We start from the raw sequence: 12,975 nt of genomic DNA, 5'->3' as shown, positions 1-12,975 counted from the left end.
CTACACGACCAAGATCTCCACAGCTAATGGGACGAAGAAAGCAGAGAGGCAGAAGTTCTCCCCGTACTGAGGCCGATGGGCAGAAGGGTGGTGGGGGAAGAGGAGGGCAGGAAGGAGACTCAGGATGCCCATGCCCCACTGTGGGAACCAGAGTCCGTGCCACACCATGTAGCGGGGCTGAGCAGCACACCAGGGGAAGGACCTTGTGGAGGAAGGGGACAGGGCCTGTGAGTACCCCAGAGCTCTGCAGCACTGAGCTCATTAGGGCTGCTGGTTGCACAGCCTTCCCCCACCCACTCCTCCAAACCTAAAGCCCCTGTGTGCCAGGGGATGTTTCAGCCCTACAGCCCCAGTTCCTACCAACCCTACCCTGAGGAGGGCTGGTTCTGCCCTCCCCCCTGTCCCCCCCACCCCTAGAAGAGACTGACCATGCCCACTCCTCCCCCTAGTTTCCTCCCCCTCCCATTTTGGAAAAGCCCATCCGTGTCCCCTCACCCTCCAGATCCCCCTGCAAGAGCTGACTGCCTCCCCCTACCCTGAGCCCCCTGCCCCATGCTGAGAGGGGCTGTCTCTTCTCCCACACACCCCCATGCTTTAGGTTTGTTAACTTTAGGGGATGTTACCCAGCACCACCCAAACTCTAGTAGGAATTTGGGGGTAGGTTTATTGCTGGGCTGGTTCGTGCTGAGGCCAATGTAGGTAAGGCACATCTTTAGGCTATTTCTAGGGTGTTTGGGGGAAGGGGAAAAGGACTGGAAACTGTGCCCTGCTGCAGGCTCTCTGGGACCTACTGGGAAGACCGGGACTGGAATTGTTCACACACTGTGCAGGACTCAGAGTGTTTTTCATGATCTAAACCATGCCCCCCCGACTTGTACCAAGCTGGAAACTCAACATTAATGGCACTCAGTGCCCTAACCCCATGCACCCCTGTCCCAGTCTTCCTTTCAGCCCAAGCCTCTGTGGAAACCACTTGTCATTGCCCTAATGCTGGGAGGGGCCCTCAGGCAGATAGATGGTGGAGGATCTGACAGGGCACTCTCCTGCAAAAAGGAGCCCATGCTCCTGCTTCCTGGAAAGCACAAAGGAAGAAGGGAATGCAGGGCCAGTGCTTGGAATATCACAGTCCCTGTCCCCTGTCCCCTGCCAGAGACCCTCACACTGCAGCCACTACACTGTGGCCTGGGTCTCCAGGCAGGACTGAGGGCAGATTGGCTATGAGAACGGCAGATGTTTGTGTGCCTTGGACTAGCCTGGTGGCTTAGTGGCTATAAGAGAGTTACAGATCTAGGCAAACAACCATTGGCTAGTGAGGAAGGTTCCTGACCTGTCAGGGAAACAGCCTGTGGCAGGATCCCAGCATTAATAGCCAATGAGTGGGTTCATTTGCTCCCATTGGCTGCCAGAGACTAATGGTTGCATGGAGCATCCAATTAGAGCTGGTTATGTTTTGTCCCCTTCCACTGTGGTTGCATTGAGTGAATCCTGGCCAGGCTTTCCCCTAGGGAGTGGCTCCCAGTCTCCACCCTCCTGGGGCCCATTCCTTCCCCCAGGGTGGATGGCACCTCAGCCTCTTCCCTGGCAACAAACCCATCTCAAATGCTCCTTCCTTCTCCAGTCACTCACATAGATCACGCCTGTGAGCATCCACTGCCATAAAGCAGGCCAGGCCTTTCCCTCTCTGGTGATGCTGCCCTGAGGCCTTCTCACAGGAGGGAGGGAGAAAAAGAGAAAGGGCTGAGCTAGTTCATCCCCTGACCTCCTCCACGGGGAAGCAGGTGCATGCTAAAGTGTCCAGCTGAGTTGATGGCCCACCAGGCCCAAGCATTGGTGCATGGACACTCAGCACAGAGACTGATGCCTCCATGCTGGGGCTCAGAAGCAGCACATGGCCTGGCTAATCCTATGTGGGATGCTCAGGTCAGGCAGCAGCGCTGCTGGACTCTTCCTGGTGGGGTATATCTAAGGGCATGCACTAAGGGCATACACTAAGGGCATGCTTGCAGCATGGCTGGGCATGTTCCACCTGGAACCTGGCTAGCAGTGACAGTGAGCCAGCAGGGGCCTCGGCACTGTCTAGCAACCCAAGAGCAGAGTCAGGTGCCCAGTGGGCTTGTCCCACAGTGATTGCTCATGATGACATGGTCCCGTGAATCGGGCAACCTGTTCCTGGTCTGTAACTACTGGGATTCCAACAGCGCACAGTCCCCACTGCTGAATCCCAACAGTGAAAGCAGCTCAAGCTGAGATCAAAGGCATCCACAAGCCAGATCCTCGCTGATGTGAGCCAGCACTGCTCCCCTGAAGCTGCCCAGCATCTGACACCTCAACTTCATCAGGCCAGAACCCAGGTGCTCCCTCCAGCAGAGACCTGGCCACCAACTCTGTACCCTGGTTGGTACAAATGTGTCCACCCTATTCCTCTCTCACTAGTGAACAAACCTGAGGCAACCCCATCAGAGAGCTCCCCCTCCCTCACCGCCTCACGTGAGCCGGCGCTGGCCAGCGTGGGAAATGCTGTACATATGAGTCTATATTTTTTCCTCCTTTGTAACTTATCACTGGTTTAATAAAAAGACAAACTTTGCCAACTTGGGTGTCTGAGGGGCTGTTAGAGCGGCCAGATGCAGAGAAAAAGTTCTGTTGGTTTAGATCCTGTAATGCTGGGTGATCCCCAGGGAAGGATCATGGTGCTAAGGGACACAGGAAATCTTGGCAGGGAGCTTGGGTAGAGATCCACTGGGACATATGGCTTGCCTGTGTGAAAGGACGAGGTGGAGATTGGTGCCAAGATAACAGTTCATTTAGCCACATATTGGGTGTCCCTGCCTGACAGGCAGCAAAATGCTCACAGCCATTGCCCATGCCCTGGACACTGGCATGGGGACTTTCAGGCTGGTTTGGCAAAGTGCTGACTCTCAGGAATCTTGATGCTTTCCTCCATTCTCTGGCTCTTGGAGTGATGTCAGAGAGAGGCATCTCAGCAGTCATTTAAATAGAAAGTGAGTTTCTTCCTTGTTATGGAGAAAAGCTTGAGACCATGATTCAGGTCCCACCTCCAGATGCCAAAGCCAGAAGAAAGCAATGAAAAAGAGCCCAAAGCTACTGCTTTTGAAACTGTTTTTAAAGCAATGTCATGAACGTTGAGGCCTGATTCTTCAATGCCGTGGGTTAGTGATACTGGGAAAAGGCTAGTTCATCCCTGAACCACTTCTGTGGCTTGCAGTCCAAGGGGTTTATGGGACCTGAGGGCTTCACTGCAAGGAATGTTGGGAAACAAGACTGTATGCAAGGGTTTGACCCTTCTCAGGGTATGACTGCTACAGGTGGTCAGGGCTTGAGCCTAAAGAATCACAGCCCAGAGAATCAGGACAGACAAGGGCACGTGGCAGGGGTCCCAACTAGGGTCAAGGAGCAGGAGGGTCAGGAGGCTAAGGTCAGTAAGGGGCTGGGATGTAGGCAATCAGCCTGAGTAGAACCATGAGCCAGCTGGGGTCAGGAACAAGGGGCAGGGAGCAGGACTGGAGCCATGGGAGCTGGAGCAGGCAGCTGTAACTGTAGGGGACTGGGACATGGGTAATTACAAGATGAGCCAGGAGCTGGGGTCTGGACTGGAGTGTGGAAGCTCAAGGGGTCAAGGAGCTGGTGAAGAAGTTGGGAAGCAGGACCCAGGGAACAGGAACCCAGGAACAAACAAGCAGGATCCAGGGACTGGGAAAGCAGGAACCAGCAGGCAGGGCTCAGGAAGCTGAGCTGAAGGACCCAGCAGCCAAAGGCTAGACAGGGAGGTCTGTGCCCTGTTGAGCAGCCTGCTGGGCACTGAACATGCTGCAAGCAGGAAGCCATGTCCATGAATGCAAGAGGAGCCAGCTGGGACAGTTAGGCCCCTGGCAGCCAGGCCTGCATGGGAAACCAGGCTCAGCTGAGGGCAATTCAGCCTGCCTGCTGCCCTGGCTCCTGACAATCCTCAGCAAACCCTGGGATGAGGATTCCTCTAGTTCTGGGAGGGGTCTTGCAACCAGCAACAAGTTGTCAGGAGCTGGGTAGGGGCAAGAGAGCCTCAGTTCCCAATGACCAGCAGCTCAGCTCCTGGGCTGGGCAAAGCCTGCTTTGGGAAGCTGAGGGGTGGCTGCTTAGCAGACAACAGGTGCTGCCCTCCCCTGAGTGCCATGCCTATGTCGAACATGAGATTGGGCAGTGCAGCTTCATCCACTAGGCTCGGTGCCTCCAGCTTTCATCATGCACTAGATCCCGGTCAGACACAACCCCTTGCTCACCCCTGACCAGGATGTGAGGCAGAGCAGGGAGCCCAAGGAAGGGCATTAGCTGGAATGTGCCTCCCCCTCCAGCAGGGCGCCTGGCAGGGCATTGGCTGAGTTTGTGGTTGGGACCTTCAAAAATGCTCAAAACATCCAGCTTGCCTGACAAAAAGCTTCCAAGAGCCATTGCCACAGCAGCCACCATTAACGCATAACCACATCAACTGGGGGCAGTGCCCCCAAGGTAGGCTTGCTCCAGCAATCTGGCAAAGTAGCTGCCGCAGTGGCCCTGGTATTAGAGATGGGGCCTCAATGGCCACGAAATGGGCACCCAGCTGGGTAAAGGCCCCTGGAGAGACAGTGACAGCCAGCCAGCCGGGTGCTGTTGTTCTCCCTTGAATTAACATAGCAAAGGGGAATGTCCTGCACTGTGCAACTGGCCTCTCCCAAGGGGGCAGGGGCCTGTGGCCCTCAGCAAAGTCACCTTCATCCCAGAGCCCATGGGGAGCTGGACCAGTTTGGGATGGTCACTGCTCAGGAAGGTGGGTGGGAGGAATGGAGAATGACACAGAGGCAATGGTTTGCATTTAACCCCTTCTGTGCTGGTGGTCTCTTTGTGAGGTATGGTCACCCCTTCACCCTCTCCCCAGTGAGCATGCTGTATGAGGGGAGGGGGTTCCTACCCCTTGGAAAGGGGGATCTCTCTTTGCTCTTCTCCCCTCCCCACAACATTGAGTCAAACCAAACTCTAGCATCACCTATCTGGGGGCAGGAGCTTCCTGGTCTAGCAGGAGATGGGCTGAGCGGGCCAGGTGTTGTGGTTGTGCAGAGAGGCCCATGCTGCAGCGTGATGCAGGGAGGGAGGGAGGGAACAGAGGCCAGCAGATAAGAGGGAGAATGCAGCTGCTTTATCAACAGCATCCGGTACAATAGAGGAGCTAGTCGGAGGCTGAGATGGCTGCCTCCAGCACAGCCTGTTGCTATGTGAATGGGCAATGCGACCTTTCCCCTGCCTCCTGCCACATGCTCCAGGCAGGGACTGTGGGGCTTGGGGCCAGTGCTGGCTGCCATTGCACAGAGCAGGCTTCTTCCTTACTCCCAGAGCCAGGTGGGATTTGGGGTGCCCACAACTGGCCAGGTCAGGGGACATCATCAGAGATCGAGAGAGGCCATTTGGCCTCATGGAACGCTCCCCACCCCGACCACCGCCGCTTTCTGGACCCCCTGTCCTACAGTCTAAAGGCAGCTCGCTCTCTCCACAGAACAGGGAGGGACCCAGCAGCCAGCAGGTGGGGGCTACGCCCCAAGCAGTGGGGAGGTAAAGCTGTCTGCTCTCCATGGAATAGACCAGGGGCCATGGCAGGCTAACCCCAGGTTCAGTGTGAGCCAGGGAGCTTCCCACACGCGTGTCATGGGCATCTTGCACCTATCTGACTGGGACATCCTCCTTTCTGCCTCCACACAAGTGTCAAAAGCCATGCACTGGACAGAGGGTGGCATCTGGCCTGCTGGACTCAGATGAGGGCTGGAGGGCTTGGAGGCAACAGAGAGGGAGCAAGAGGCACACGAAGACCAAGGAGGCACTACTTGGGGGCTACGGTCGTGGCTGGGGAATGGGAGTGGTTGTGCATCAGGTCAGTGCCTGGGAATGGCAGGGAGGCCTTTGTGATCAGGACATGCGTCCTCTGGAGATGCCTGCTCATGTACTCTTCCCCTTCACATGAGAAAAGAGATAGGGCCCTGGACTAATGGGCTGATGGTCAGACCTAGTACGGCACCTTATGTTCTAAAACCCCTCTGATGTGTCACCAGGCAAAAGAAATAATAAGGAGTTAGTATAAAATCTTCCAGGCTGGGTTTTCCAAGTGGGTGACAGGTAGCCAGCCCCATTACCTCCTGGTTCCACAGGCCCCATCCCAGCTGTCAGCCCAAGGCCCTTATTCTCCACCCATCAGTGATCGAGGGGCAAGGGTCATTTTTAAGCTGTGGCAGGAGCTGGCCCCTCTGCTCTTGAGCCTTTTCACTTCATCCAGTACACCCCATCCCTCAGTGGGATCCTGGAGCCAGAGCTGGGCTGTGGGGTTCATGAGGCACAACCGAGTTCAGCTCACTCCCTGGGGCTGGCAGCGCGTCCATTTGTATCAGTAAACACGGGGCTATGACTCACCACCCATGCCGTGGGACCCAGTTACTGGTGTGATAAGATCTGGAGGATACCTCCTGCTGCAGGAGAGCACAGGGGAAGGCAGCCTTCCCCCCCACATGGACCCATGGGGAGGTTCCAGGATGTGGTGGACAACCCCACACAACACACATAGCTCCTGATGGGGGAGGACGGACAGTGCCTGTGCTGAGGATCAGGACAGAGGTCTGGCTGAGGTCTAGGAGGTTCCAGCAGTACTAATTATGCTGCCCAGACGCCCACTCCCAGCATGGACACACTGCACCAGGGTGAATTGGGGCTAGGAGCTGTGTGGCTTTAGCTCAGCTTGTATCCACGTGCAGACAAAGTCTTAAACAAGCATCGCCTGGCTATCCTAGGGCTGATGCTGGCAGTTGCACCAGCAGTTACAATGCCCCAGTGGAGGTGAGATTTTGGAGCCAAGGTCTTCCGCCACTGATGCTGGGTGAATCATTTCACCATGCTGCATGTAAAACAAGGATGATGATACAGGCTTGTGTCACATGGGAGGGCTGTCTAGCTTAATTTCTCTCTTTGCAAAATACCTGGAGATAGTCCAGCCTCAGTCACACAGAAGGCTCCAAGCTGGTCAGCTAAAATCATTTGCACTGTTGCACGCATGTTGGGAACACCTGAACATCAGGGTAGGGAAGGTATCTAACCATTTGCCATCATGGTTATTCAATGGCATGTTACACCTCCTTTACATGTGGAGAGTGGAGAATGGGGCCTTCTCAATGACTAAGGAAGGAGAAATGGACAATGTGGCATTACAGGTGCTTTACAACTTGAATTCCCAAAGCAACCTAGTCTCCCATTTCAGAAAGACAAGGGGATCTTGGCAAAACCCAATCCAGTGAAGAGTTTGGGCCATATGTGACAACCTGCCAGTGAGCAGCATCTGTCATGTCTTCTTCATTCCTACTATTGGAGACCCCTTACCCCAGAAACACCCTCTGCAGCTCTGTAGTCAGATCTGTCAACAAGCAGTCCCATTCCCTGGTGTGGCCAGGTGGAGAGATTGTGAAACATCACATGGAAGCAGTCTCTGTCAAGCAAAAACAAGCCATGGCTCCAAGCTGTGTGATCAAGTCTATTAATAGAAATCAGTTAAAATCGCTCTTTAAAAAATACATTAGCAGTTAATTAAAAACCTATTACATGTAACCTCAGGCAAGTCCTGCTGTGTGGGCAGGGGAAATCCCCACTCACCAGCACCCGGTATTTAGGGCTGGTTGTCTCTATAGAGAAAAGCATTAACCTTTGTACTGCAGTGGGCTCCGAGCCTGGCACCGAACTCCTTGCTGGTGTGTGATTTGATTGTGATGGCTGCAGGCCAGGTATTACCCCTGCCATGATCCTCATCTGTTACTACCTAGCACCCTGAAATGTGGCAAGCCTCCTATGGTCCCTGAAACTAGGGGCATTACCCCACAGATGAATCTGGCCCCCACCATAAGGAATAAGGACACAGTCCCTTCCGCGTTCCATGGCAACCTGCATTTGTCTCATCGAGTCATTCCAGAGGCTGCTTTCACTTTGGATTAGGCTGAGTGTGCATGAGGTGCCCCTAGGCAGGCAGGAGCTGGCTCCCTGCTGCTTTCCACTGGCTCCCATCACAGCTTGGCACAGCAGCTTCACCTGTCCTGTTTCAGACCTCACAGGCTTTCGAACAGAGCTCTGCTTGCCCAGAACAAGTGTCCATTTCTAGTGTCCATCTCAGATGGCTGCCTATTGAAGTCCCTTTGATGGCACATTCTCTGATCCCATGGGCAGGCACAGCTCTGGGGTCAAGAAAGTGAATCCACACTGAAACCCTCTCTCCACAAGAACAGATAGGGCCTGGCTACCCCTCACTCACAGCTAGAACTCATTAGAGCTGCCTGCTCATCCCTGCTCCTGGAATTGCTGATCCGTAGATCAGAGGGAGGCACGGTGATCCACCAGACTGAAACAAGGGAGAAGGGGACAGAAGGGACCCACAGACCTTCTCCCCCTCTCACAACTATCCAAGTTGTGACTCATTAGGTGACCTCTTGATTTCCCTGACAACCCATCTAGAAGACAAGGTTGTGGCAGGAGCTCTCCAAAAGCTCAAAAGCTGCATCTGGAGTGCATAATGAAAAGTGCTTGGAGAAGAACAGGATTAGCTCTCATAAACACCCATCCCTCCTCCTTCCACCCTCCTGCTGGTTTTCCCTACCCCACTGTGGAACAGCATTGCCAAGTCAGCTTTTCCCTCCCATGCTCAGGAAGATAAATCCTCTCAAATGCATCATCCTTCACCAGATCAGAAAATGGCCAGTCAGGCCTTCCCGTGAGCTGAAACCGCACATCAATCCTCCATGCTGCAGCAGCCAGGATGCAGACCACAGTGACCTGATATCCACCCTAACCCCTGTCCCTTCTCAGTTTGTTTCTTCTGGGATTTGACCTGGAATTCTGAAGCCCATCATGGTCTGGTCCACTGTGTTCCTGGGGCTGGAGTTGATGTAGCTGGACTGGGTCTCCAGTGTGCAGCCAGTCCTTTGTAGGAACTGAAAGAAGTTCTCATGGATAGACCCCTCTGGACTAGAGAGACAGAGGTCCTGGGTCAGGGATCTGTTGAGGCAGTTCCTCCCCAGTCTGGACAGCTCTTCCCGTATCTGACGGTTCAGTAGCCCGTAGAAGAAGGGGTTGATGGCAAAAGAAGAGTAGGCAAGCCAGGTAACAACAATCTCCCCAGGGCCCCCAGCAGGAGTGACTGAGTTAACAGAGCAGTGTAAGTGAAAGGAGAAGAACGGCAGCCAGCAACACAGGAATTGGCCCACAATGAGCACTAAGGTCAAGGCAGCCTTGCTCCCTCCAAACACTCGCTCTGGGGACAGCCGGGGAGGCAGGTTTCTGGTTGTGATGATAGTCACTTGGCTGTTAATGGAGTCTGATCGTTGCCTGGGAGTGGCCGTCCAAGAAGGGACAGGGGCATGCTTCAGGGAAGCAATCCGGGCCACTCTGTAGATGCTGCAGTAGACGGCAAAGATAATGAAGGTGGGCACGATGAAGCAGAGGGTGCTGAAGACAATGACAAAGATCTTCTTGTGGGCTCCAGGGCTCCAGAACACTGTGCACTTACTGGCACTGGTGGCTCCATTGTCTTGGGGCCACCCCACCAAAGCCAAGACTGTGATCAGGACAGATTTAATCCAGATGAAGACCACCACAGTGACTGCCAGTCCAATGGTCATTTTGACCTCATACCTCATTGGGTGGATGATGTAGTAATACCTCTCCACACTGATGACTGAGATGGTGAGAATGGAGGCGCTGATGAAGCAGATGTTCAAAAAGATCAGGGTCTGGCACTCTGCAATGCTATAGATCACCCTGTTGAAGCATGAGGAGCTGGAAATGATCCCCAGTGGCATCAGGAAAATGGCAGACAACAGATCTACCAGGCAGAGATGGCAGACAAAGACAAACTTCCTCAGGAGAGGGGTCTTGAGGATAACTACCATCACAGCTGTGTTGGCGACCAGGGCTATGACATTGAGCAGGACCATGAAGAAGAGGCCAACAGCCTCCTGGAATGTGGAAACCTCAGCTGCTGAAAAAGGGCCTAGCCCCTGAGTAGCATTGAGCCCAGTTCTGTTTGCCATTGCACCTGACAGCTGATTCCAATTTCCCAGCACCTGGACAGCAATAACTGCTTGTCAGCGCCTTCTAGAAGCAAATAAATCCATCACCATTTTCTTCACGGATACATCTTCTCTCCTCTGTGGAAAAAGTGGGAGAAACAGAATGTAGAAGAATTGTAAATGAGCAAAGAGAAAGCCTTACAACTGATTCTGACCCCAAATGACCCTGGGGATGGTAAGAAAACTTCACCTTTCTGGGCATCCACAGAATCCCATTTAAGAGTAGTTCTGTGGTTCTAGGGTTGTTGGCTGTAGCCGTGTTGGCCTAAGGACATACTCAGGCAAGGTTGTTTGGATAGATGTGATATCTTTTATTAGACCAACTAAACTATTTAGATATCACACCTACCCAAAGAACCTTGCCTGCATTCTGTGGTTGAATGTAGTCCTTCAAGCCAACAAAGGCCAGAGAGATTCAGGAAGTGGCACAGGAAAGAGCAAGGCCAGAAAAGGAATCACAAGCCAACCTGGTGAGCCTTCTCAGAGCTACAGAAATCAATGCACGGTGACCTTATCTATCCACCTGTGTATGCCACCTTTAGAGATGTTCAGGACCATAGCCAGACCTTCCAAGAGACATGGGCTCTGGCTGGCTGGGACAGTTCAGCTACATTGTGTGCATCTGTCCTGCTGCATTGGGGGAGCACTGTATGGCTGAAGCTCTTAGAATGGGGTGTAGACCCCCACCTCAGGGACCAGTGAACAACAAGCTGTCTGGTTTGACCCAAGCTATTTAGCATTAAGTAATCAACCTAGGCTGGAGTGAAACTGGTAACCCACAGGTACCTGGCTCCAGGTCCCATCTGATGTCTGGGAGATGAGTAAAGGGGGACAAGAGAAAAGACTGAGGTATAAAGGAGGGGTGTCAAACATATGGCCCATGCACTGGATTCAGCACATTAAGCCATGCCATCTGGCCTGCCATGCTCCTAGAAGAGGTGGGAATGGAGGGGGGCGGAGTGGCACTGCCAAAATCCAAGGTACAGAGCCCCATTGGGACACATTGGCAGTTGTGGGACAATGGCTGCATTAACGCCTGCAGCTACCTGGCATTGCATGCCCCATCACCACATCCAGATCCAGTCCATGAGAAAGCCCTCACAGTCAGAATCCAGCTTGTGGGGATAGAGAGAGCAAACCAGTTTGACACCCCTGGATAAAGTCTATGAAGTCTGGGGAAGAGTGACTGTAAGCGTCAGTACAAAACCAAGGGGTCTCCAGGAGGGCAATCCCTCAGCAACGAGAGGAAACCCCATTCCAGACCAGGCACACACTGCCCAGGAAATGCATAGGTGCAGCAGGCTGCCAAGATCTTGCATTAGGCAAGAGTCACTGAGGGACTGGGCACTTCCTAAGCAGCCAGGATACCCAGAGGTTCTAGAATGAGAGGCACACATGTAAGGGAGGTTCCAGCTGATGCTTCTGGGCATAAGCCAGTCATTAGCTTCTGGGGGGTCAGGAGGTTTCCTTCACTACTCTGAGTCAGCTCATGCTGGGTCCTGGTGGAGACAGGATGCTAACCCTGATGAACCCCTGCCTGATCTGACCTGGCAGTCCCTGGGCACCCGTGGCAATGAACTCAGGGCATATGTGTGTGTGTGTGTGTCCTCACTCCTCACTTCAAATCTGCTGTACCTAAAAAGGGAGATCACTTCTCCCTAACCCTGAATGGCTTTGTGTAGTTGAGGGTGGAGACTTGTCTATTGCACTGTGGGCAGGAACCCCTACAAGAGCCTACTACAGCCTCCCAATTGAAGGATCTCAGCTACACACTATTTCATGGAAATGGGGGATTTCCCCTTAGCTTGCTCCTTTGGCCTTTTGTCTAAGGGCAAGCAAGACTCAGGGGCATCTGAACCCCAAAGCCTCTAGGCTTGGGGCTTGCACGTAGGATGCCTGCCACAGATCAGGGAGTATCTGAAGCCCCAGGCTGAAGAGTCTGGGAGGTAGAATACTTGCTGATGGTAACATCACATGGACCTGAATGACTGAGCTCTGCTCAGTCAATGGAATCTGGAACTGATTTGGCTAATTTAGCTTGAGACATGAAATTAAAAAAAAATCCAGCTGTGTTGCTGCTGTATCTATATTTCTACACACTTTCTTCTGACTGCCCCTGGGCTGCTCTGGCACATTCTGGGCTGAGCCAGTCCTGTCCTCAGGCATCCAGGGCTGGTTGCAGCCCCCTGCCCAGGTTACACAGCTTTAATTTTTCTGGAAACTCATCTGGGCTGCTCCTCCAAGGGGACTTTCCCAATTAAGGATCAAATGCATTCCAAGGGTCTCTGCAGGGCTATAAATCCACAGGCAGCCTTGGAAAGTAGCCAAGGAGGCACTGACATTTCAAGCCCCTCAGGAGCCAGCTTGCAAATTAATTGCCACTTCAAGGTTGGAGCAGTGTCCAGATGAACTCACCCAACTGGCCCCTGGCAGCTCAGATGAACTCTGCAGAACTAGCTGGAAGATTCACCTATCCAAAAGGGTCTAGTTGTGTTGGAGTTTATGGCAAACATGGGCTGGTTGAGAGTCACACCTCTATCATCTGCAGCTTCCCAGTTCAGGACCTTGTACTGCATCGCTGAAGCCAATGCAAGCTTTGCCATCTGCTCCAGTGGCTACAGCAGCATGTCCTAAATACTGAGAGGGAGCATTATTTTCTCCATTTTTAACCTAAACATCACAAAGTTGCTGCATGTTCTGAAGCAAGAATTAGTACATGTGACCATGGCTGAACTGCTGCTGGTGAGTACTCAGGGCTCCTAGGGTGGTGGTGGGGAGGATAAGTGGCTTTTTGTTGAGATAAGCCAGGCAGGTGCTTTGTGGCTCTTCAACATACCATCTTTCTGTACTGCCCTAACAT

At 53.2% G+C, this 12,975-nt stretch overlaps 2 protein-coding genes across 3 annotated transcripts in view; one reads left to right on the top strand and one right to left on the bottom strand.

The window, feature by feature from the left end:
- The window catches only part of PCBP4 (poly(rC) binding protein 4), a 33,013-nt gene extending 30,428 nt beyond the window's left edge, over positions 1 to 2,585 (top strand). For both annotated transcript variants that reach the window (XM_014522420.2, XM_014522419.2), the window contains one exon: positions 1 to 2,585. In XM_014522420.2, the coding sequence (XP_014377906.1) occupies positions 1 to 70 (70 nt within the window). In that variant the 3' untranslated portion in view covers positions 71 to 2,585.
- Positions 2,586 to 8,559: 5,974 nt separating this feature from the next.
- On the bottom strand, positions 8,560 to 10,162 carry GPR62 (G protein-coupled receptor 62). The gene has a single exon (XM_006028977.3). It carries the CDS (start codon positions 10,074 to 10,076, stop codon positions 8,850 to 8,852), a length of 1,227 nt encoding a protein of 408 aa, XP_006029039.1. The 5' UTR covers positions 10,077 to 10,162; the 3' UTR covers positions 8,560 to 8,849.
- Positions 10,163 to 12,975: the final 2,813 nt, after the last annotated feature.

This window comes from Alligator sinensis, unplaced genomic scaffold (genome assembly GCF_000455745.1).
Source record: "Alligator sinensis unplaced genomic scaffold, ASM45574v1 scaffold610_1, whole genome shotgun sequence".
Taxonomy (NCBI): Eukaryota; Metazoa; Chordata; order Crocodylia; family Alligatoridae; genus Alligator; species Alligator sinensis.
Note: the sequence above shows the minus strand (reverse complement) of the source record. Positions and strands in the feature narration are given on the sequence as shown.

Bases quoted from the DNA above. Each gene is read 5' to 3' on its own strand.
- GPR62 (XM_006028977.3), bottom strand. From the start codon at position 10,076: ATGGCAAACAGAACTGGGCTCAATGCTACTCAGGGGCTAGGCCCTTTT.